Here is a 24,874-nt window from a genome sequence, read left to right as displayed (position 1 = left end):
TATTGCCAGCTGCAAAATATACAACTATTTTGTCAAAATGTCAGTCATGTGATAGGTGAACCTATGCAAAAATGTCGCTATATTGGACAACAACATCCACCAGTTGCTCATCTGTAGATTTTCCGCTCTGGGTTGACATGATTTCCCACGAAATTTAGTGGAGAACCCACTCAATTGGCAATCCTGTGTTATGAGAAATAGTGTTGGAACTCTCATACGCAGGAGATTTGAGTGCGGCTGGAGCTCGCAGTGAGTGTTTAGCACCACCAGCAAATATGTCTAACGCTCGCTGCGAGCGTTTAGCCATGAAAGGGTTAACTAATGTGATATGTCCGATTGAACACGAGTTTCAACGATGACGTCATCGAGCGTGACGTCATCGATGAAACATCATTAATACATTGGTGGGTCACGGAAACAACAAAAACACATGCTCCCACTATACTTACATTTGCTCCTCACCCGCGCTGGCCACCGCCCCTCCCCACCCCCGCCACCGGCCGCTCCCCTCAAACAATGCGATTTTAAATAACGCAACATTTCCAAGAACGTAACCCTCGCGTTAATCGAGAGGTGACTGTACAATGCGGACTGAGGCCCCACTCCCATTGTTTTCTGCTCTGAGCGCTCTCGTCTTGCGGCAAACAAAGGGAACCCACGCTTGCTTCTTACATGTACAAACTGGATGCTCGTAAACTAAGGAATTTTTTGTAATTTGGGGAGGGGTGGCTGAATGGATAGCGTGACGGCACTGTGTTCAGGAGGACGCGAGTTCAATCCTCGCCCGGTGCCACCAAGCTGGGATTTTTCAGCCGCTGCCAAGTGGCTTAAAACTACCCACATGCTGTCCAGAAGACCACCTGTCAACCTGGACTCTAGATTCTAGGATTAAAAATGAGCTCTGGAAGGGCAGCATGAGCCAATGCAAGATGACTCCACTATAAACACTTGCCTGCGCCAGAACGGGCTGGGCTGACCATCAGGACCCACCGGGAAGAAGCCTTGGACCGACCATCAGGATCCATCGGGAAGAAGCCTACTATGATATATTTTTGGATGATATTTTATATATTGGTGAGGTGAGGTTAGGTTGGGTCAGAGGAGTTTATGTAATGCAGTTATATAGTTATATCTCAGTTTACAAGTGCCTTAGTTTATGAGCGCTTTGATTTACGAGCTACAAGATTATTTTTTTTTACATCGTAGCAAAAGGCCACAACGCAAAAAAAAAATTCTCGTAGCTCATAAATCAAAGCACTCGTAAACTAAGGCACTTGTAAACCGAGGTATAACTGCATTACATAAACTTCTCTGACCCAACCTACCCTCACCTCACCAATATATAAAATAACATCCTGAAAAAAATATCACAGTAGGGGTCAGAGTATTTCCATCCTTTATGTGACCTAGCAATATGATACCCTATAGCTTTTGTTTTAACACCATTGTACTCACCCATCCTTCCTCTTTAATCTGCCTTAAGCCTGATTTCTCAAGGTCAGGTGGTATTGCCGTCGTGGAGTGATGAGCGAAGTAACTGTCCGCCCATAACAGTCCTGTGTTGGGAGTGGTGTGTGCTCCCTTAGCCTCTCAGAATCAGATACAAGAGGGGAAAAAATGCATGTGGACCTGTGTCTGCTGTCAAGGGAGGACTAAGGGATGAGTTTTCTGTCAGCATGGTGGGTACGCTGAAGCACAAATCCCCTCGACTAGTTCGTATTAACCCGTTAGCTGTGGGGATCATCTTTCTTAATGGTTCCTCTAAGCGAGAAAAATGAAATAAAATCATCACTCACACAAACCATTTAATAATATATATCAACGCATTTTCGATCAGTTTATGCATCATCTATTTTTTGGGGTTTGTATCATGGCAAAAAATTTGGCCCGTCGCTGGTACACGGTAAAGCCACAAATTTGGCCCGTCGCTGGTACACGGTAAAGCCACAAATTTGACCCGTCGCTGGTACACGGTAAAGCCACAAATTTGGCCCATTGCTGGTACACGGTAAAGCCACAAATTTGGCCCGTCGCTGGTACACGGTAAAGCCACAAATTTGGCCCATTGCTGGTACACGGTAAAGCCACAAATTTGGCCTGTCACTGGTACACGGTAAAGCCTCAAATTTGGCCCGGCGCTGGTACATGGTAAAGCCACAAATTTGGCCCGTCGCTGGTACACGGTAAAGCCACAAATTTGGCCCGTCGCTGGTACACGGTAAAGCCACAAATTTGGCCCATTGCTGGTACACGGTAAAGCCACAAATTTGGCCTGTCGCTGGTACACGGTAAAGCCTCAAATTTGGCCCGGCGCTGGTACACGGTAAAGCCACAAATTTGGCCCGGCGCTGGTACACGGTAAAGCTATAAATTTGGCCCGGCACTGGTACACGGTAAAGCCACAAATTTGGCCCATCGCTGGTACATGGTAAAGCCACAAATTTGGCCCATTGCTGGTACACGGTAAAGCCACAAATTTGGCCCGTCGCTGGTACATGGTAAAGCCACAAATTTGGCCCATTGCTGGTACACGGTAAAGCCACAAATTTGGCCCATCGCTGGTACATGGTAAAGCCTCAAATTTGGCCTGTCGCTGGTACACGGTAAAGCCACAAATTTGGCCCATCGCTGGTACATGGTAAAGCCACAAATTTGGCCCATCGCTGGTACACGGTAAAGCCACAAATTTGGCCTGTCGCTGGTACACGGTAAAGCCACAAATTTGGCCCGGCGCTGCTACCGGGTTAAACATCAAATCAAACCAAATCCTAACATAACTTCCTAACATGAGATCTTTGTTCTCTCTTGTCTCCACTTTTAATTTAATTTAATCTTCCATAACCGAATGGTCAGCCCCCTTGACCCTCCATTATCTTGCTGTTTTTCAAGTTCCATATTCATGTTATGATTCAGGGACATATATTCAGTTCCTGGACCGTAACAAGGTGGCAAAACATCATCTTGTGGAAAATGGCAGACACTTTGTAAATGTCACCAACAGCGCAAACTTTATGTGTTGTGGTGCTTATGTCAAGTGTCTGGGGCGGGCGCTGAATACTGGTGACTGCCAGTGTGGCGTCTGGTCTCGTACCCTTGATTTATTAATTGTATTTTGTCCCGTCCTGATCTGCGCATGTGTGGGCTTTGCTGCTTTGTCCATTTCATTCACTGCACTGTCTCTCAACAGCTTTTACTCATTCTCAGCTTACCTTTGATGCTATGATTGTCCTTCTGTCTCCTCAGAGTTTCCTTTATTCTTCCGTCCTCCAAGTCAGGCAATCCCAGTCTTTTGAGTCCCTCCTCAGATGTCGTGTTCTCAAGTTGGACAATGTTTTTGTTGCTGCTCTGTATTCTTTCTCTTTTCCTATTATCTTTGTGTGTGTGTGTGTATTTACCTAGTTGTGACGTACGGGAAAAGAGCTACACTCGCGCTGTCCTGTCTCCATATCTTCTCTTATTCAACTTTTCCTTAAAATCATGAATGTTTCTTGCACAAACCACCTCCTCCTCCAGTCTATTCCACAGCTCAATGCTTCTGTTTGGGAAGCTAAACTTTTTCACATCTCGCCTGCACGTGGTCGCCCTCAGTTTCTTTCTATGTCCTCTCGTTTCTCTCTCGTTCCTCACACACACACAGGTCCTCTCTGTCCAGATTCTCCACCGCGCTCGCCACCCTGTACACTGCTATCAGGTCTCCTCTCTCTCTTCCCTCCAAGGTTGGCTGTGTGTGTGTGTGTGTGTGTGTGTGTGTGTGTGTGTGTGTGTGTGTAAAGCCTGGCATCACTGGTTGTATTGACACCCCACTTTTGTCGCTACAGTTCATGAAGAAGAGCAAGGAGAAGGCCATCGTACAGGAGGAGAATGAAGAGAGACAACAGCTGTACCAGGACCAACTCTCATCGCTGCGTGAGGGAGCGTAAGTTAACACATCTCGTCGTTGTGTCATGTTGTGAGTAAGGTGTCCTCATTGTTGAGGCCAGTGCTACTTAACCCCTCCGCTGCAATTGTCAGGGATTTGGCCTTCACTGGTAGCCTGGCAACATATAGTCCCAGATCTTTCTCTGCCTCTGTGGTGGATAGTGGAGTGTTTCCCATGTGGTATTGGTGTGCTGAATATCCCCTCCCAATGTGCAGGACTTTACATACATTTTTCTTCATTGAATTGTAGCCACTTTTTGTTCCATTCCTGTAGCTTGGTGATGTCTTCTGGTAGGAAATCCACAGTCAGGGGGTTAACCTTCTGTGGTGTTGTCCACCCTTAGCATAGGACCGAAAAAGCTCTACACCCAAGATGCTCCCCATTTTTTTCCCGTAAGATATAAACTTATCGACTATTCTCTTGGATGGAAAAAAAGTAGATTAATCTTTTTAATCGGTTTACTTTGCCAGACATTTGATCCTCAGTCACCAGTATTAAGGGGGGCGGCTACGGGGTATTTTTGGCCGAATATTTTTGAAATCTGAAAAATTCTTTTTCTTCGCTCACTGTGGCCGAGATAGCCTAAATTATCAAGTGGTAAGGTTTGTTTTGGTCAAATTAAATCCCTTACGGCTGGGAAGCCATGTTTAAATACCCCGCGCGGTTGCGTCAGAGGCCCGAGTCACGCGGTTACACACGTGGTGTCATTCAATGCTTATATACGCGTAAATTTTCAATAAAAAATGATTTCTTCTTTATGAATCTGCATCACTGGGCATCTCAGAGAGGGTGGATGGAGTGAGTCATGCTGCCCGAGGGCCGAGAGGACTGTAGATCACGCGTCACAACTTTGGCTATGAGGATGGGAACATAATATTACATATGTTTGGTTCTCAAGAAAGATTACAAGAATCTCTTCACTGGCAAGACCTTGAAAGAGCCAGACATGCAACACCCAAGTCCAAAAAGAAAAGAAAACAGCAGAAGAAGGATGAAGAATACCAGCCTGGAGAATATTGAAAAAATCTGGCGACAATGAGAAAGGTGGCGCCTTTTGACACCCTCACATACCAGTGAATAATACTTTCTCAACACTGAGAAAAGGGGACCAGATGCCTTATCAATATCTCCAGTCAATCAGCAAGGTTTGCACAATCATGTGTGAAAATTTCATCTCAATCGGACAATTATGAAGGGCATGACAGGAGTAAATGCAAAAAAAACAGTTAGGAGCCGATTTCTCACAAGGTGGTTTTTTACACTTCAAATAATTTCAAAATATCAGTCAATCATCTGACTGACAATTGTTAGGTATCAATAAAAACTTCAATCAAAGGCCGATTTTTTTATTGGAATAGATTTTTCAATATGGCCATAGAAAACGGGATACAGAGCGGAGAAAATCAAGTGTGAAAAAAAAATTTAAAAATTTTCTCTCAAAGATAAAAGCAAAAATCAAAAATCTGTTCCCGACAAAATGTAGATATATAATCGAAGTTTCATTGGTAATTTTTTCAAAGTGATTGACTTAAAAATAAAGCCTGTGAAACAAATTGAAAAAAAACGCGTTTTACCTCAGTGCCCCCTATCATTCACCCAATCTCCATGAAATTCACTATACACTCCTCATTAACACCAACAAACAACATAATAAAATTTCAAGGCTATTGGACCTACCAAAAGAGCTGTAGGGGGGGGGGGTAGTCGCCCCCCTTAACCCTCTGCCGCACGATGGGTAAAAGGTCCTGGTGCGGTGATGATGCGAAACGCATCATAAAAGTTTAAAAAATTGATTAAAAATTAAGTTGTCGGTGAAAGTGCGTGAAATTTGGGAGCGTCATTTGTTAGGATAAGTTTCTTAATGGCAACATATGGCAACCTTTCTAAGGAGCGTAGATGAGGAGGAGTGGAGGGAGGAGGGGTCGGTCACCTCGAAAAAAATACAGTTTTCTTGTTGTAACTCGGGAACTAACTGCTGTATGAGGATTTTGAGGATACCACAAGAATCCTCACTAAATTACGCTTCAAAACACATATTTGGCTAAAAAGAGTTGGCCCACAAAATTTTGAGCTAGCAAGTGGGGAAGAGTTGGTACTTAGGATTTATTGTCTACAATACTCTATACGCAGACTTGAAACGAGTATGTATTGTTTATTTTCCCCTATTTTTATTTGCGCATGTTCTAGTACAAGTCTTTGTAAAGCCATTGATACCAAATTTATTGGGGTACGATATATCTGTGAGGGTAAAATACATCCGGGAATGTAGAGTATCGCGGCAGCAAAAAAAGCCGGTCAGGCCTGAGAAATATATGATGAGCGGAACAGAAACTTATTGTAAATTTAAGCCCCGTTCACACTGTGCCGACTCTGGGCCACGACAACCCAGCGACTTCTGCATGTGACAAGTCGGCTCCCACGCTCCAAGAATTTTTTGGCGTCTTGGTGTCAGCTACCATGATTGCTGATTGTCTGGGACATTCGGCCAACTAGTCTCAAGACGAGTCTCAACGGTCAGTTTTTGAAATGGCGCCATGTCTACGACAACCACGAATCTGCCAACTGATTGGCCGACAGTCACAGACGGTCTTGACGACAGTCTTCCAGATTGTCCGTCAACTGGTTGGCTGACTAGCTGGCCGACAGTTGCCAAGGAGTTGGCCGACGGTCTTCCTGACGGTCTTCGCTACTGTCTTGCTGTTCCTTAAAATACGGAAGCGCTCTGTATTTGATAATGAAATGTATCGTTTCGTTTTGAACCAATACGGAACGGCATTTGTTTTGTACAGTATTTTGTTATGTGAATGGTCATGCAGATAAAATTCAGTATCTTAAAATTGTTGTGAGCGCATTTTTCAGTTAATCACAAAACCAGCCCGTAAAATTTGTCAAAGGTTCGTCCTAAAATACGTGTAGAATACGCAACGTAACGTCCCTCCCCCTCCCTCTCTCCCTCTTGCCTCCACCAGCAGCGTGCTACGGCTGTCACTCACTGTATGCTCGAGAAATTTTAGGGTTGCCACTCGTTCCTTTAAATATGGTCCATTCCTTATTGGGTTTATTTAAAAAATTTTTTTTTTTACGTTGTTGCCTATTGCGCCGGTAGGCATCTTCCCGGTGGGGCCTGATGGTCGGCCCAAGGCTTCTTCCAGGTGGGGCCTGATAGTCGGCCCAGCCCGTTCTGGCGCAGGCGAGTGTTTATAGTGGCGCCATCTTGCATTGGCTCATGCTTCCCCCCGGAATTCGCTCTTGATTCGCTTGGACGGCTTCCTCTAGAATCCGGGGTGATGGGTGGTCTTCAGGACAGCATGTGGGTAGTTTTAAGCCACTCGGCGGTGACTGAAAAATCCGAGTGGTAGCGTGGGGATTCGAACCCGCGTCGTCCATCACGCGGCGAATGTGGGTCCAGTACGCTATCACTTCGGCCACCGCCTACCCAAATGGGTGGCAACCCTAGTTGTATCATTCAACACAAGAGAGATCGAGGCAAAAAGAGTGCGTGCGTACTGTGCGGCTCCCAAGTGTGTGCCAGTGAAACGTAACCACACCCAGAAGTTGTTATTGTGTTTGTGATTGCAAAATAAAAATATAAATGTCTTGATGGCGGCAGTGTTAGCCAATATTTCTGAGCCGACAGTCGTCACGAACGTCCTTCATCAGGCGAAGACTGTCATCACGACAGTCCCTCATCATTCGGCACGGATGACTGGGCAGACAGGAAACGGTAAAAATTTGAAAAATGGCCCCGACAGTCATCACGACTGCCTCAAGACAAGCTAAGACTGTTGACGACAGTCATCACAACTGCCCCGACCTCCCTCAGACCTCAACTGGAAGTGACGGTTGGTCCAGACTCTTGCCATCTCTTGTTGTGAAAGTTTAGCATGGAATACTTTTTTGCGCTAACCCTCACGACTCCAGACTTCCGCCACGACGTCGGTGCAGCATTCAGCAACAGTCTCAAGACCTCTTTCAAGACATGCCCGACCCTTTCACATCAACACCCAAGACCTCGTGTACCCTAGAGTCGTGGGTTGTCTTGGCCCAGAGTCGGCACAGTGTGAACAGGGCTTATCGGTGCGTGAGAGGGTTAACCTATTTCTAAAGCTATGTGATTCTTTTAAGAACAAAATAGTACCTCAATCTATCAAGTTTGGTCCATCCATCCATCCACCCCAAGACTGCCATGCACCGCTCACAAAGTCTCCTGCATCCATGGACCATTCAGCCTGGTTCAGTGGCCGTGGTGTTTAGAGGACCCAACGTTGCCAGATTGTCGTACTCAGCCTCCCGTGTTTGCCGATTTCCGACCCAAAAACTGCCTCCTCGACCTCAATAACTGCCTTCATATTATTGGTGTTTTTTGGGAATGTTTAGGCGTCAGAAACCGGTAAATCTGAGGCTCTGAGTACGATCATCTGGCAACAGTGGTAGAGTCGCTGCTGGCAGAGTCATTGTGCTGTGTGCTGCCTCAGGAACACACCGCACCGCTGTGTTTCATAATTGTGCTCAGCCAGGTTGAATGTTTGCTCAGCTTCAGATTGTATTAACTATACAGTAATCCCAATACAAAAGTACATTAAGTCAGCTATTCAATATCAAACAAACTTAGAAATTGTACGAAAACTTAATTAGATCAGCTAAACATGGCAACTGCATCACTTCCTCCCAGAGCCCGTTACACCATTACTCCACGCCAGCATGCCCACCCTACCTCACGCGGACCATACGTTTGAGCGAGATATGTTTTCTCGAGACTTTTTACCCTATTTCCAGTGTTGATTTGGGGTAAACAACTTGCTCAGATAAAAGAGGAAGGGTCAATATAGTAGTACAGTAATCCCTCACCATATCGCGGTTCACTTATCGCGGTCTCGCTGTATCGCAGATTTTTAAATTGTATCGTATCGTGGATTTTTCACTGTATCACGGGATTTTGTGGTTTATAGGTGTTTTTTATATATTTATTATTTCAAATATTTTTGCGGTAAAATAAGCATTTTCTAGCCTGAAAAATGAAAATGATATAAATCAACGTAAGTCAGAACACACCTAAATAAGCACCTACTTCACCCACCTATTTTTCATTTTTCCGTTGCAGCTTATTGCGCCGTCAGTCTTTTCCCTGGTTCACTCCTCCACACTGCCTTTCTTTCTTCTCCCTCCCCGTCCCCGTATTTTTCTCCTTCCTTCTCATTTCTTTCTTCTTTTCCTTTCACCTCCCTCCAAGTTTTTCTCTTTTAATCTCTTTCCCTCCCACTCACACCCTTTCTCTCCCCCTCTTTCCTCACCTTTACCTGACCCTCCCTACCTCTCTCTTTTATTCTCTTTCCCTCCCACTCACACCCTTTCTCTCCCCCTCTTTCCTCACCTTTACCTGACCCTCCCTACCTCTCTCTTCTTTTCCTGCCCCATTTCCTCCACTCATTTCCCTTGTTTCCTCCTTTCTCACACCCTCTTATATTTAGACTTATCTCTCACTCTGTCACTCTTCCTCCCTTTCTCCTTCCCCATTAGATTATACGAAAGTGAAGGACAGCAAAGGCGAAGGCTCCTCCCCACCCCCCATCCCTCCAGCCAAAGCTGGCAGGAAAGGAAAAAGAACCATGCAGCATGGAAAAACTGCATGGAATTTATGTAGGAAAGAGGAAAGAACTACCATTACTGCTACCACTAACCGGGCGATAAAAGCGGACAAGGACACCAGTATTCGAAAGAACTTAACGTTATTACGACAATGGGTAATATCTTAGTTGCTGGTTGGATTCAAAACACTTGTCTAATCTATTCTTGAAGGCCGTAACTGTTGTACTATCAACGACATCACAGGGTAGAGAGTTCCAAACATTAACAACTCGATTGAAGAAGAAGTGTTTAGCTTCGTGCGACGAGAATCTTTTACCACTTATCTTCAAATTGTGAATTCTTCTTGTTCTATTTGATCGATCAATTGTAATCTTCCGCATTAATATCACTGAATCCCTTAAACATTTTAATCACTTCTATTAGATCGCCTCGCATTCTTCGTTTTGATAGGCTGAATAAATTTATTTCTTTAAGCCTTTGTTCATATGACAAATTTATCAACCTAGGAATCATCTTTGTTACTCTTCGTTGGACCCGTTCCAACTTTTCTATGTCTTTTCTGTAGTAGGGAGACCAAAACTGTACACAGTACTCTAGACGGGGTCGAACCAACGAATTATACAGTATTAATATTACTTTTTCCGATTTATTATTAAAGACTCGTCCGATGAAGCCAACCAATTTGTTTGCAGTTTTAACTACCTCTGAACAATGCTGACCGGGCTTTAAATCGCTTGATATAGTGATTCCAAGATCCTTTTCTTTACTTACTGCAGAAAGTTGTTGGCCATTCATTATGTGCTGAACGCGATTGTTATTTTTTCCGATGTGCAACACTTTACATTTGTCAACGTTAAATTTAATTTGCCATTGATTGGCCCAACGTGCAAGTCGATCTAGATCTGATTGTAAAGCTTCTTCGTCGAGTGTCGAATTATTCCCGATAACCGATAACTGATAATGAAAAACCTTATCGGTGATAACCGATATTCGTTAACTGGAGACACAAATATATGCGATAACCGATTACCGATACCCGATATAAATCCACAATTGCGATACTAGCTAGCGATAAGTCCGATAGGCTTAAACGATACCATATTGATATTTCAAATAAAAAACATAGATGAATTCAAATTTTCATTATCTGTATTTTAGAAAACTTATAAAACTTGAAAACCACACGTTGACACGTACATATGGACGGTAATGTTAGAAACGCCTGAACCAGTGTTGTGTTGTTTGGCGTCCCCACCGTCAAAAGCTGGCACTTTTGTTAACAAACACCGGTCCCTCGTGAACGGTGCATGCTCAGACCAGCAAGTGTAGACCTGTACAGTCTCACAAAGCTTTTTAACTGTAATTAAGAGTTGCTGGAAGGCTGAATCAGACATACAGTACCACTACCACCATCCTCGCTGTCTCTAGAACGACACTCTGTACGAGCTGTATTTATATGTACAGAGTGTCGTTCTAAAAACAGCGAGGATGGTGGTACTGTATGTCTGATTCAGCCTTCCAGCAACTCTTGATGTGTTAAAAAGCTTTGTGAGACTGTACAGGGCTACGCTTACTGGTCTGAACATGCGCAGTTCATGAGAGACCAGTGTTTGTAAAATAAAAGCGCCAGCTTTTGACGATGGGACACCAAATAACACAACACCGGGTGCCTTCAATACTATGGCATGCTCACAAACGAATATGGAATATCAAATTTGAGGCAGTGAATAATCGTTTTTTGGGCAAAGTTAATATATTGATTTTTGAGTCTAACATAAAAAATAACCTAGTGTTTTAATGTTGATGATCTAAGTATGAAATCTCTTTACCAAAGATATTTCATACCCCGAAGTTTATTCATACAACACCGGGGGCCCGGCCACGCATGCGCAGTAGGGAAGAAACAACGTTTTTTTCTAAGGCGGAAAAAAGTATCGATTATCGCTAGTTTGGTTACAAAAGTAACGAAGATTCCGATATATATTTGAATAAGGAGCGGATGGCCGATAACCTGATTTTGTTATCAACGATAAAGTATTGCGATAACTTATCGCGATAACGCCCAGCTATGCCCACACCCTTCTCATTTCCCCTTCTGTGTGTGTGTGTGTCTTTCCAACTACAGTACCCTCTCGAGTTTCGCGCTCGCTTCGTTCCGAAGGCATAACGCTAAACTCGAGGTTCGCGAAACTCGAGGTATTGAAAACACTGAAAAAGCGCTTATCTGCTCCGACACATGGATTTTTAATTTTTTTTATATATATATATATATATATATATATATATATATATATATATATATATATATATATATATATATATATATATATATATATATATATATATATATGTGGGGTATGGCGCCGGTAGACTATCCATCTGGGCCTGATGGTCGGCCCTGAGCCCGCCATGGCTCAGGCAACTGTTTATAGTGGCGCCATTTTAATTGGCTCATGCTGCCCCCCGGAGCTTAATTTTTTCCTCCTTTGCTCCCTTGTTATCTCAAAAACATACCTTGGAAAAAGGAAGAAAACAGGAAGAGAGAACAGGTCGTTTTAAAGCCACAGATGAAGCGTTACGATTGGCTGAGCTCTGAAAACACTTGTGATTTGCTGGGAGTCCGATGACGTCATCGCCGGCGCTCACCCGGTCAGCGGCCTCGCTACCTTGGGGCAGTGTCACACTGGCCGTTTTCCTCTAACCGTTGTGGCTACTGGCAACGCCCGTGCGCCCATCCGGGAGTGAGTTGTCGGTTGTCCATAACTTAGTGTCACACTGAGCCCTTTTCTTCCCATCGCGTTGGCGGCAGCTTGGACAACCAGCAAATCCAACTTTTCTGGGTGTGCGTCACACACGGCCAAGGTCGGTTGCCCGTATCCACATCCACAACGTAAACAAAGCACTTGCCCTGTATCAACATGGCGTCGTCTGGTAAAGTAAGGGCTGCCGTGGCTTGTGCTGCCATTACCCAAGTTGTGGACTTGTTGCTGCAGTTAAATGGCAGGAAGAAGCTGTTGTGGGTGTGGCGTGTCTGTGGGTCCTCCGTGCCAGTTCTCATTGTCACCACTGCGTGTGCGCAGCCAACCCACCCATCTAGACTCAACCACATAAACACATGGATTGAGTAACAAGAAACACACACACACACACACACACACACACATGCACACACCAGACTCATCATGAACCATGGCAGATGTTTCTCACAAACAATAATGGCTTTGCCATTTCCTAGTGTGTGAGAACTTATCTGGTGAGTGGTTCATACAAACCAGACATACCCAATGGCAAGAAGAGAGCAGTGTTAAAGACGACTGCTCTCTTCTTGCCAGGAGCTAGGAGGTTTGGTTCATGTGAGACACTCACCAAATACGTTCTAACACACGCAAGAAATGGTGAAGTCATTTCTGTTTGTCTGAAACATCTCCAATGGTTCCTAATGAGTCTGGTGTGTGCATGTGTGTGTGTGTGTGTGTGTGTGTGTGTGTGTGTGTGTGTGTGTGTGTGTGTGTGTGTGTGTGTGTGTGTGTGTGTGTGTTGTTATTTGATCCTTGTGTTTATGTGGTTGAGTCAAGATGGGTGGGTTGGCCGCACACACGCAGTGGTGACAATGAGAACTGGCACGGAGGACCCACAGACACGCCACACCCACAACTGTTTCTTCCTGCCATTTAACTGCAGCAACAAGTCCACAACTTGGGTAATGGCAGCACAAGCCGCGGCAGCCCTTACTTTACCAGACGACGCCATGTTGATACAGGGCAAGTGCTTTGTTTACGTTGTGGATGTGGATACGGGCAACCGACCTTGGCCGTTTGTGACGCACACCTGGAAAAGCTGGAGTTGCCGGTTGCCCAAGCTGCCGCCAACGCGGTAGGAAGAAAAAAGCCCTGTGTGACACCAAATTATTGATAACTGTGAACTCGCTCCTGGTTGGGCGTATGGGTGTTGTCTGTAGCCCCAATGGTTGGACAAAATCGAACATTGTGACACCGCCTTAAGGCAGTGAAGCCGCTGATACGGTGAGCGTCGGCGATGGCATCATCGGACTCCCAGCGAATCACAAGCGTGTTTTCAGAACTGTCAGCCAATCGTAAGGCAGCCGCCTTCAACTGCAGCTTGAAAACGAGCCGTTCTCTCTCTCTCTCTCTCCATAGCCACAATGTTTGGAGTAAAACGTCCAGTGTGATACTACCTTTAAAGGTTGCGTGCGTGATGCCGATGGTAAGTAGACGTGACCCGTACGCGTCAAAGCAGCGTGAAACTCGGGGTGATAATGGGCGAAACTCGGGATGGTATGAATTTAGGACTAACCGTGAAACTCGTGGATCACGAAACTCGGATAGCGCGAAACTCGAGAGGGTACTGTAGGTAAACACACACACACACACACACACACACACACACACACAGAAGGTGAAATGGGAAGGGTGTGGGGAGGGAGGGGCAGAAGTGAGAGTCAGGTCATGTCCTGACTGAAGCCCTGACCTGACTCTCCCTCATGACCTCACCTGACTCTCCCTCAGGACCTCACCTAACTCTCCTCACTGTCCCTCCCTCCTCACACCCTTCTCCTTTCTTCTTGTTTTCATCCTCTCTATCTCTCCCTGTTTCCTCTACTCCTTTTCCTTGTTCTCCCTTCTTAAGAACATAAGAACACAGGGATTTTCGCCTATTGCGGGGGGTTCTGGAACCTAACCTCCGCGATAGACGAAGGATTACTGTACACAGACTGAACAGATTTCCCTTAACCCCTTGACTGTGGATTTCCTACAAGAAGACATCACCAAGCTACAGGAGTGGAGCAACAAGTGGCTGCTACATTTCAATGAAGAAATATGTAAAGTCCTGCACCTTGGGAGGGGAAATCCAGCATACCAATACCACATGGGAAACACTCCACTATCCACCACAGAGGCAGAGAAAGTTCTGGGAGTATTTGTTACCAGGCTAACAGTTACCGCGAAATCCGTGTCAATCACAGCGGACGGGTTGAGTCTTTTGACTTGTATTCCTAAACATTTGGGCGCCCAAGCACACCTATATGACAAGGCTTCCGTGGGGGTTGTGGGCCTTTCCAGGGGTAGTTTTCCGACTGGTGGTAGTTTGCCCCTTCTTTTGTACTGTGAACCTTAACCTGGTAGCAGTGGGGATCATGTTTCTTAACCCCTTGCATCCGATGACGCAGTATACGCGTCATTTCGTCTCGTAGCATATCCGAGTGACGCGTATACTGCGTCATGGTCATTTCAGCCAGTGTGTGTTTTATTTCTTCTCGGGTATAGTACTCGGATATGGGAAGGGCGCGCGATTTGACAGCTCGTAGTGAAGAGGTTAATGGTCCCTCTAAGCGAGAAAAATGAGAAAAAAATCATCACTCACACAAATCATTTCATAATATGAGGCGCCACGTGCAATATTGGGGTAAGCGCCAACCACATGAGTTTGGAGTTATGATCATATATGTACAGGGGGGTCGTCTAATATGCGAGAATATGGGCGGTTCAAAGCCTCGCATATCGCAAATTCGCATATTAGGAACCTTAAAAAGCATGTAAATAATGGTATATGGGCGGTCAGCCACATTTTTTTAACTTAGTTTCCAATGTAATAAACTGCTTTTTCGAGTTCTTTGGAGGCGCCATAATAACAACAACAGCAACAACAATAGCCCACAGGCTAGCTTGCACACAGCACAGACACAGCTTGTGAGAGCAATGGCTGCTTTAGACGTACTGATGAAGAGAACACGTGGAGCCGTCTCACAGAGTAGAGTTGCCAGATTGCGCCATTGTTTATTTCCCTTCCTTCGGGAAGTGAGTAACAGCAAGTTCATTATTTGGTAGGAAATGGATGTTAGCGAAGTCGGGAACATGAAATGAATGAAAAAAAAACTTTTCTCTTACTACCGAGTCAAGTCACCGCTCCCACGTGCTCCACCCCCCAAGGGGGGGAGGGAGGGAGGAAGGAGGTCGCATATGAGGTGGTTCGCATATCCCAAGTTCGCATATCAGGCGACCCCCCTGTACTACTATTTTGACCCTTCCTCTTTTATCCGAGCAAGTTGTTTACCCCAAATCAACACTGGAAATAGGGTAAAAAGTCTTGGGAAAACATATCTCGCTCAAACGTATGGTCCGCGTGAGGTAGGGTGGGCATGCTGACGTGGAGTAATGGTGTAACGGGCTCTGGGAGGAAGTGACGCAGTTGCCATGTTTAGCTGATCTAATTAAGTTTTTGTACAATTTCTAACTTTGTTTGATATTCAATAGCTGACTTAATGTACTTTTGTTTGTTGTACTTTTTATAATTGACTAGTGACAATTTTTAACTAGTTCTTTCTGAGTGAACATGACTAGCGGTTCACTTATCGCAATCTCGCTGTATCGTGGATTTTTAAATTGTAAATATTTAGTTTCGTATCGCGGATTTTTTGCTATATCGCGGAACTTTGCGGTATTGAGGTATTTTAATATATCTATTATTTTCCTTATTTTGCAGTAAAAGAAGCATTTTCTACCCTAAAAAATTGTAAACAATATAAAAAAATATTAATAAGAACATATTAGAAGAATATTAAATCGAAATAAAATACGTAGCGCACAGCAGATGAGTAGACACAGACTTGCACGTATGTAAAACACAGCTACAGCCGCTTCCGCTTGAGCTAGTTTGCCCACATGTGATCGTACATGGCACACTATTGGGTGATGGATGGGAGGCGACCAACCAGAGCACTGTGTTCTGTATCCTGGACGCTGATTGGCTCAGCGACCGTACCATTTTTTGGTTCGTGAATGGTTAGCTCGGAGACAAAGGGAGAGTGTGTTGCAGCTTGCTACCATTAAATGCTCGAGAAGTTGGCAGTGAGGACCCAGACAGGATGAGGCAATGACTACACTTGAACAAGACTAAAGTCCTAACCTTGCTCAAAATGAGTACTCCAAGCTTATCTAGTTTCGTGGAACTCTTTGCGGTACTGGAATAAACACGTGGAGAGCTACTGAACCGAACAGCTGATATGCTCTTCTTCTTCTTGTGACCACAACTTACCAACCACATGAGTAACCGACATATTGGTGAGTGAGTTTCTGACTAGAATTTTGATGAGTTTCCCGTGAAATGTAGCTGACTCTGAATCTCTCGAGAAACTAGTGTTGGGTGACCTTGTTCACACGGCTGAGGCAAGATTCACAGAGATATGCATGCTTATGTAAATAATATATAAATTATATAAATAATAAAATAAATATAAGGTCGCTACTTCGCGGATTTTCGCCTATCGTGGGGGGTTCTGGAACCTAACCCATGCGATGAATGAGGGATTACTGTACATTAATTACAACACTTTGCATTATCTTCTGACTTCCGACTGCTCTAAATCCCAGTAAATCACAATACTAAGAGTAAAAAAAAATACTTCTGGTGGATTTTCTTCTTTTTTCAAAACCCAGGGTGTTTTTGTTTTTTGTGTTTCTTTTTTCTTTTACCGCTTCGTACATAACACGGACAGTTTTGTCTTTACATAAGCTTCATTTAGGTATCAAAATGATGATTTTAGCTTTAAAACCAACAACTCTTCTAATCAAGCTCATCCCTAAACTGTCCAAACCCCTTATGCAAGAGTTAACCAGCATCTTCACTCTTTCATCCCTCACGCTGGTAAACTCTGGAACAATCTTCCTTCATCTGTATTTCCTCCTGCCTACGACTTGAACTCTTTCAAGAGGAGGGTATCAGGACACCTCTCCTCCCGAAACTGACTTATCTTTCGGCCACCTCTTTGGATTCTTTTTAGGAGCAGCGAGTAGCGGGCTTTTTTTTTTATTAATGTTTACTTTTTTGTGCCCTTGAGCTGTCTCCTTTGCTGTAAAAAAAAAAAAAAAAAAAAAAAGGAAATATGCAGCCAAGGGGTTAAAAAACAACAAAAAAAACAAGCCTCAGTGAATGAGATAACGAGACCAACAGTATTACGGAGCAAATTCAACTTTTTCCTTTAGAGAATTTATACAAACAACTAGGCATTGCAGAGTTTAAACCACCATAGAAAACGAGAGGGAACGATAATGCTCATTCCATACATTTTTTTTCATTACCAGATAAAAAGAAAAAAAAATCTAACAAAAACAAAAGGTTCGCACTTTCCAGTTAATTATATCAGGAAAACTGCCCTGGTAAATTATGCTGGGAAGATGATTTTTTTCTCCCTAACCCCACCGCATATTGGCAGGGTCTGCACACACTGCTACACACACACTTCCTCTCACAAATGTATAAAAACTTACAGGGAGAAGATTGTGATGGTCAATTCATACGTCGACTGCTTCAAGTTCCTGCCGTGTCGCCTGTCCTTCGGAGGGATGGACCCGGATGTGGAGAAGCTCAATGAGGACAAGCTGACGGGGCTGTACACTGTGACCAAGTGAGTGTGTATGCGTTTGTGTGTGTGTGGGTGTTCCATAGTTTACCAGCATAAGGGATGAAAAAGTGAAGATGCTGGTTAACTCACACATAAGGGATGTGGACAGTATAGGGATGAGAGAATGAAGATGCTGGTTAACTCTTACATAAGGGATGTGGACAGTATAGAGATGAGAGAATGAAGATGCTGGTTAACTCTTAGACATGGGATGTGGACAGTATAGGGATGAAAGAATGAAGATGCTGGTTAACTCTTGCATAAAGAATGTGGACAGTATAGGGATGAAAGAATGAAGATGCTGGTTAACTCTTACATAAGGGATGTGGACAGTATAGGGATGAGAGAATGAAGATGCTGGTTAACTCTTACATGAGGGATGTGGACAGTATAGGGATGAAAGAATGAAGATGCTGGTTAACTCTTGCATAAAGAATGTGGACAGTATAGGGATGAAAGAATGAAGATGCTGGTTAACTCTTGCATAAAGAATGTGGACAGTATAGGGATGAAAGAATGAAGATGCCGGTTAACTCTTGCATAAAGAATGTGGACAGTATAGGGATGAAAGAATGAAGATGCCGGTTAACTCTTGCATAAAGAATGTGGACAGTATAGGGATGAAAGAATGAAGATGCTGGTTAACTCTTGCATAAGGGAATTGGACAGTATAGGGATGAGCAAGAGTATAAAGTCATGTGCAGCAGAGCCACAGGGAAGTTGGAGGCATGCAGTTATCAAGTTCAGAAGAGCAGTCAGCAGGAAAATATCAATAGAAAATAGAGATGCAACACTGTGGCAGAATTTAAGAGGTAGAATATTGTCAGTAAGAGGAGGGGAGTTGATGAGATGAAGAGCTTTTGACTCTACTCTGCCCAAAAGAGCTGTGTGAATGGAGCCCCCCCACACGTGAGAAGCATACTCCATACGAAGGTGGACAAAGCCCCTGTACGTGGACAGCATTTGTGAGGGGGAAAAGAAGTGGCGGAGACGGTACAGAACGCCCAACCTCGAGGAAGCTGATTTAGCAAGAGAAGAGATGTGAGGTTTCCAGTTGAGATTTTGGGTTAACCCCTTCACTACGGCCGGGCCAAAACAGAGCTCCACGCCGTATCCGAGATCGCCGCGCACGCCAAATTTCAAATGTTTCTATTAAATATAACAAGTTTTCAGCCATAAACTCAACATAATCATAATGTATTATATATGAAAACATGCAGAATTAAATGGTGCACACAAGAAACACTATGGCCAGGCCAAAACAGTGCCCCGCGCCGTATCCGAGATCGCTGTGCATGCCAAATTTCAAATGTCGCTATTGAATATAATAAGTTTTCAGCCATAAACTCAACATAATCATCATGTATTATATATGAAAACATGCAGAATTAAATGGTGCACGTAAAGAAACTCACTACGGCTGGGCCAAAACACCGCGCCGCGCCGTACCAGGATAGCCGTGCACGCCAAATTTCAAATGTCGCTATAGAATATAATAAGTTTTCAGTCATAAACTCAACATAATCATCATGTATTATATATGAAAACATGCAGAATTAAATGTTGCACATAAAGAAACATAAATTAATTGATAGTTTTGAAATGTAAGCATAAATATAGAGATAAAATAACTCGTATATTGGCTAAAGCGAGCCAGGACGCAGTATGTGCATCCTCGGATATGGTACAGGGCACGCAAGGATGCAGTATACACGTCCTCGTGTTGAAGGGGTTAAGGATAGACTGAGGATGTTTAGTGTAGAAGAAGGTGACAGCTGAGTGTTGTCAAAGAATAGGGGATAGGTGTTTCGAGGATTGTGGAGAAATTGAGTTTTAGAGGGCAACAAGTTTTCAGATTTATATCGTGGCATTATCAGCTCTCATCCCTTTAAATGGCACCTTACCACTTCTCAAAGAACGATCTGGTAATGTCTAATACAACTTCCAGCGACTGATGTCTACATTCTTTCGATACATGTCCAAATACTTCATTGGGTCCCACAGCTTTCCTTTCTTCCAGCAGATCACGAGAGTTTAAGACAATTGATGTATGGCATAGGGAAAGAGGAGGAGGAGGAGGAGGAAGAGGATTGTGGTGAAAGGAAAGAAGACAAAACTAAGGAGGAAAAGGAGAGTGTGTAGATGGAGAGGAGAAGGAAGGAAACCGAATAAGGAAATGAAAAAAAAGTGTAAAGATGAGATAGAGAGAAGTGCGGGAGGAGGAGGAGGAGGAGGAGAAATTAATATGGTCACGTCAATTTGCACCATTTTGACCACACCGACATCATCCTCTTGTGCCCCTAAATCAGCTTCGTCAGTAAACACTCGCTGAAAACTTGTATTTATTTCTTTGCTTACTTCTTTAAACCACAACCCTCCTTCCTCTTTTCCTCCTCCTCCTCTTCTTCCTCCTCTTTTACCTTCTTCCATTTTCTTTCTTAACTTTCTTTAGCCCCTTCGTGAATTTCTCCTTCATTTTAAATTTCTGCACGGTTACTTTTTGTTTAAGCTTCTCATGAATAAATCTGTATGATGATTTTGGGTCACTCCGACATTGATCTGCTGTATCTGCTTCATACATCCTTTCATCTGGTCTTCTTATATTAACACACTGATTCCCTGCCAGTTTATACTCGTGTCTTTTTGTTTGTGTTCAGTTCCTCTTTAGTTTCCTCAGCGCTTCATCTCTTTCTATTTTTGCTGTTTCACAACGTTAATTAAATCCAGTTATATTAACCCCTTCTCTCCGGCGACGCCGACGTCGGCGCCCAACGGCATCACCGTATGGAAAGGGTTTTAGTCCTCTTTTAAACCTCTTAATCCTCTTCCATTTCCTCTTAATCCTCTTCTAAACCTCTTAAGAGGAAGAGGACTAAGGAATTTAGAGGAGGATTGAGAGGTTTAGAAGAGGATTAATCCTCTTTCATTTCCTCTTGACCCTTTCCATACTGTGACGCCGACGTCTGCGTCACGGATGGTATGCCCCCCAGTGTCCAAATGTGGGTAGTGGCATTCATTTGGTACAGGTGCCAGTCTCTGCAACCCGTGACCCCAAGTTGAATTAAATTGTAGGCCATGGAAGGCTTAACCTGTCCGCTGCAGTTGGCGCGGATTTGGCTTTCACTGTTAGCCTGGTAACATACTCTCCTACTATCCATTTCAGAGCCTATGACATACTGTTTTTCGCAGATATCTTTCAAACGAAGACTTGGATCAGCATGGTGCTTTGGCACACATTATTTCACACACTCCGCTAATTTTTGACACTATTGTGCATTGTCAAATGCGCCTAATTATGGCGTTTACTCTTGACTGTGAAGTCAAAAACCTGCCTGAGCTACTACGCATTCGAACAGGCGAATCGTGACATAGTAGTGACGTCTATCCACCCACTGCCTTCACTCCTGCATACCCCTACTCCCACCGCTCCCTTCCCTTCCCTCCTACCCTTCTCCTTATCCCCCTACCTCTTTCTCCTCCATGCCTCCGTTACTCTCTCAGTTCCCCCCTCCCTTTCCCCTCTCTCTCTGAGATGTGAAGGTATGGGCTCATTATGACTTGTCTATAATGGCGGATAACTCTTAAGTATGGGTTAAATTCTTAAGTATGGGCGGGTGTTCTCTCCACACGACCTTGATTCCTGGTCCAGCGCAACTTGCTGTTGCTTAATGAGTATTGTTGTATGAGGTTTATTCGGCAATTATATAACCATTGAAAGTTGTACGAGTTTTTTACCCTCCATCTCGTAGGTTACGTTGAACGTATGATGGTGTGAAGGATGTAGCTGACGCTTGATAATGTATAGGAAATCGTTTAGGAGACGGAAAGGAATATGGGTGAAACTGAAGCGGGAATTCATTGCAGAGAAAATGTTAAAACGAAATTAAAGTGATAAATATATGAATCATTTATTCTAATGTTAGAAAAAGACTACCATACGATATGGGTTCATGTAGATATGTTAAAAAGTCATTGCAGACATAAATAGACACCAAGTATATATATTGGGTGGATTAATAATATAAATAACTGACCACATATTTTACTTTAATATTCATCACTATCGACAAACAAGTCACCTTCATCATCACTGTCGATGTTGATGACGACGGGATCTACACCTTCACGTATGTTGTCAGAGGACCAGTACTCGTCCTCGAAGGCTCTGGCTCGTCGTACTGCTCCTGCCCACACCTCCTTTGTTGCGCACAGCTTGGCTTCTTGTACCCTCACCTGTAGATCTGCCCGGGTGAATCGCTGCAAGGTGGAGCGCACATACCGCTTCATGGCGCCCTCACCTGTTCGATGGCGTTAAGCTCGGGATGTGCAGGTGGTAGTCGGACGACCTCATGTCCCCAGTCACGAATGACATTATCAACTGTGTACTGTGGCTCCGGTCGGTGTCTCCTGCAGAGCTGAAGAAGCTCGGGACGCGTGGCGTGTTGCGGGAAGTGAATTCTGCGGATCGCTAGCCAGTCCATCAACTCTGCTTTGTTGGTGGCGGTGGTGGGACACCAACTCTCCTCTGTCAACTGGCTGTGGTAGGTCCAAAACCAATACTGATGGTTCTTCCAGGGCCGGTAGCAGCTGCGACGTAAGCCAGCGAAGGAAGAGGGTGCTGTTCATTTCCCCGTGGTAGTCACCGGTTTTGTTTTTTGCAGGGAAGCACAAAAATGACTCGCTTACAAAACCGTCGACTGTACCACCTGCTACCACTACAAATCGCTCCCCTTCTCCAGGTGGCACCTGACGACTGTAGGTAGCATTAGTGGCAGGCTGGGATGTGTCTACCCACTCCTTATTGTGCTGCATGCGAGTGGTGAACCATGTCTCATCCACGTAAACTACTTCTCTTCCCTCCCTCCGATGTCGCTGAAGTGCTCGGAGAGCCTCAACACGGCGGCACACGACATCTAGCGACTCCTTCCTTAGGTACACTTTCCGCTGTGATGTTCTGTAGCGGAATCCCATGTTGTGCAGCACTCGCCACATCGTAGTTTCTGAGGTTTCACTTGGGATAATACATGCCGTCTTCAAGCTTTCAGTCAGGGTGCCAATAGTAAACGTTTCTTTTGCTGCAAACTTGGCATGTATATGGCGGCGAATGGCACCAGAAGTAAAACTGTCAAAAACAAGTGGTGTGGCAGGGGGCGGCGGTGAGTGTGGCGGTGTCACAGGGGAGTAGCTGTCCCGCTGTGCAGTATCTGGCGAGAACGTGTGCTCCGTTGAACCAGCAAGCACTGCATTTGCGGTCATTCCCATGACCTCTGCAACACGATCATAAGGCCTGTTGGGGAAAGGAAATCATATTAGATAGCATGTTCGAAATTTTCATGTTTAACCATTTCTTTAACCAGGACAACAATCCAAATGATATTCCACAGTCTGTGAATGTTCACTTTTATTGTCATGGGTAACTGTAAAATATAGTGACTTTTATTTGTAACTACGGAATACAAATTTTGATTCATTACTTACCTATTCAAACTTATCCTCAATTTATTTTCAATATTCTCTTGATTAAAGACTTGAAAGAGTCGTTGTACGATGGCTCCTTTGCACCCACGGGAACATCGCTGCAAGCTGGCCATGGTTCACAGCGATGAAATACTCCTTCCTCCACAGGATGTGGGCATCAGCAGTCTATCGGCCGCATGCCCGTTACTTACCATGTTACCTTCTTCGCTCACCAAATACGGTGTAACAGTGAAACAAGCAAGAGCATCGATTACGATTGTTTGCATAAACAATCCAACTACACTCGGCATATAATTTTTATTTCTCTGCCATTAATTCCTCATACTTGTGCATGGATTCATATACTGTGTAGCCGCAAGAGAGAGAGAGAGAGAGAGAGAGAGAGAGAGAGAGAGAGAGAGAGAGAGGGGGAACTGAGAGTAACGGAGGCATGGAGGAGAAGAGGTAGGGGATAAGGAGAAGGGTAGGAGGGAAGGGAAGGGAGCGGTGGGAGTAGGGGTATGCAGGAGTGAAGGCAGTGGGTGGATAGACGTCACTACTATGTCACGATTCGCCTGTTCGAATGCGTAGTAGCTCAGGCAGGTTTTTGACTTCACAGTCAAGAGTAAACGCCATAATTAGGCGCATTTGACAATGCACAATAGTGTCAAAAATTAGCGGAGTGTGTGAAATAATGTGTGCCAAAGCACCATGCTGATCCAAGTCTTCGTTTGAAAGATATCTGCGAAAAACAGTATGTCATAGGCTCTGAAATGGATAGTAGGTCTTTCTCTGCCTCTGTGGTGGATAGTGGAGTGTTTCCCTTGTATTGGTGTGCTGGATTTCCCCTCCCAAGGTGCAGGACTTGCCGTCACCTGCCAGTGGTCTGTGGTCCGACGTACATGGTTGACCCTGACGGCCTCCATATAGCCTATGTCCCCACCATGGACGTGGCGACATAAAAAAAAAAAGAGAAAAAAAATGATGTACAAACAGGATGCTTGTATACCAAGTCACCGCTCTTAACCCCTTGCATCCGATGACGCAGTATACGCGTCATTTCGTCTCTCGTAGCATATCCGAGTGACGCGTATACTGCGTCATGGTCATTTCAGCCAGTGTGTGTTTTATTTCTTCTCGGGTATAGTACTCGGATATGGGAAGGGCGCGCGATTTGACAGCTCGTAGTGAAGAGGTTAAACCAAGGGATTTTTTGTGCTTTATTTTTGCTCATAAATCAAAACACTTGTAAACCGAGGTATGACTGTACTCCCACTCATTTGTATCTTCCACGACCTCAATATCACTGCTTATCCTGTGGCACTGGTGTGGAAGTGATCAGGTGTTTAGTGGAGGGCCCGGGCAGGGAGGGAGGAGGAGGAGTGGGTGATAGCAAGGTGTGAGTGCCAGGGACGCTGCCTTCCTCCTCTTCTTTCTTCACTTTTCTTGATCCTGATGTTTCTCATATACCTTAGTTGCTAGTTCAGTGTCAC

At 44.4% G+C, this 24,874-nt stretch overlaps 1 protein-coding gene across 2 annotated transcripts in view; it reads left to right on the top strand.

Moving 5' to 3' along the window:
• Nucleotides 1-24,874, top strand: part of LOC126998524 (protein FAM98B-like) — a 35,747-nt gene that overhangs the window by 7,840 nt on the left and 3,033 nt on the right. For both annotated transcript variants that reach the window (XM_050860286.1, XM_050860276.1), the window contains 2 exons: nucleotides 3,819-3,916; nucleotides 17,793-17,927. In XM_050860286.1, the coding sequence (XP_050716243.1) occupies nucleotides 3,819-3,916; nucleotides 17,793-17,927 (233 nt within the window). The remainder of the gene's footprint in view (nucleotides 1-3,818; nucleotides 3,917-17,792; nucleotides 17,928-24,874) is intronic.

The sequence above is a fragment of the Eriocheir sinensis genome, chromosome 2, assembly GCF_024679095.1.
Source record: "Eriocheir sinensis breed Jianghai 21 chromosome 2, ASM2467909v1, whole genome shotgun sequence".
Taxonomy (NCBI): domain Eukaryota; kingdom Metazoa; phylum Arthropoda; class Malacostraca; order Decapoda; family Varunidae; genus Eriocheir; species Eriocheir sinensis.
Note: the sequence above shows the minus strand (reverse complement) of the source record. Positions and strands in the feature narration are given on the sequence as shown.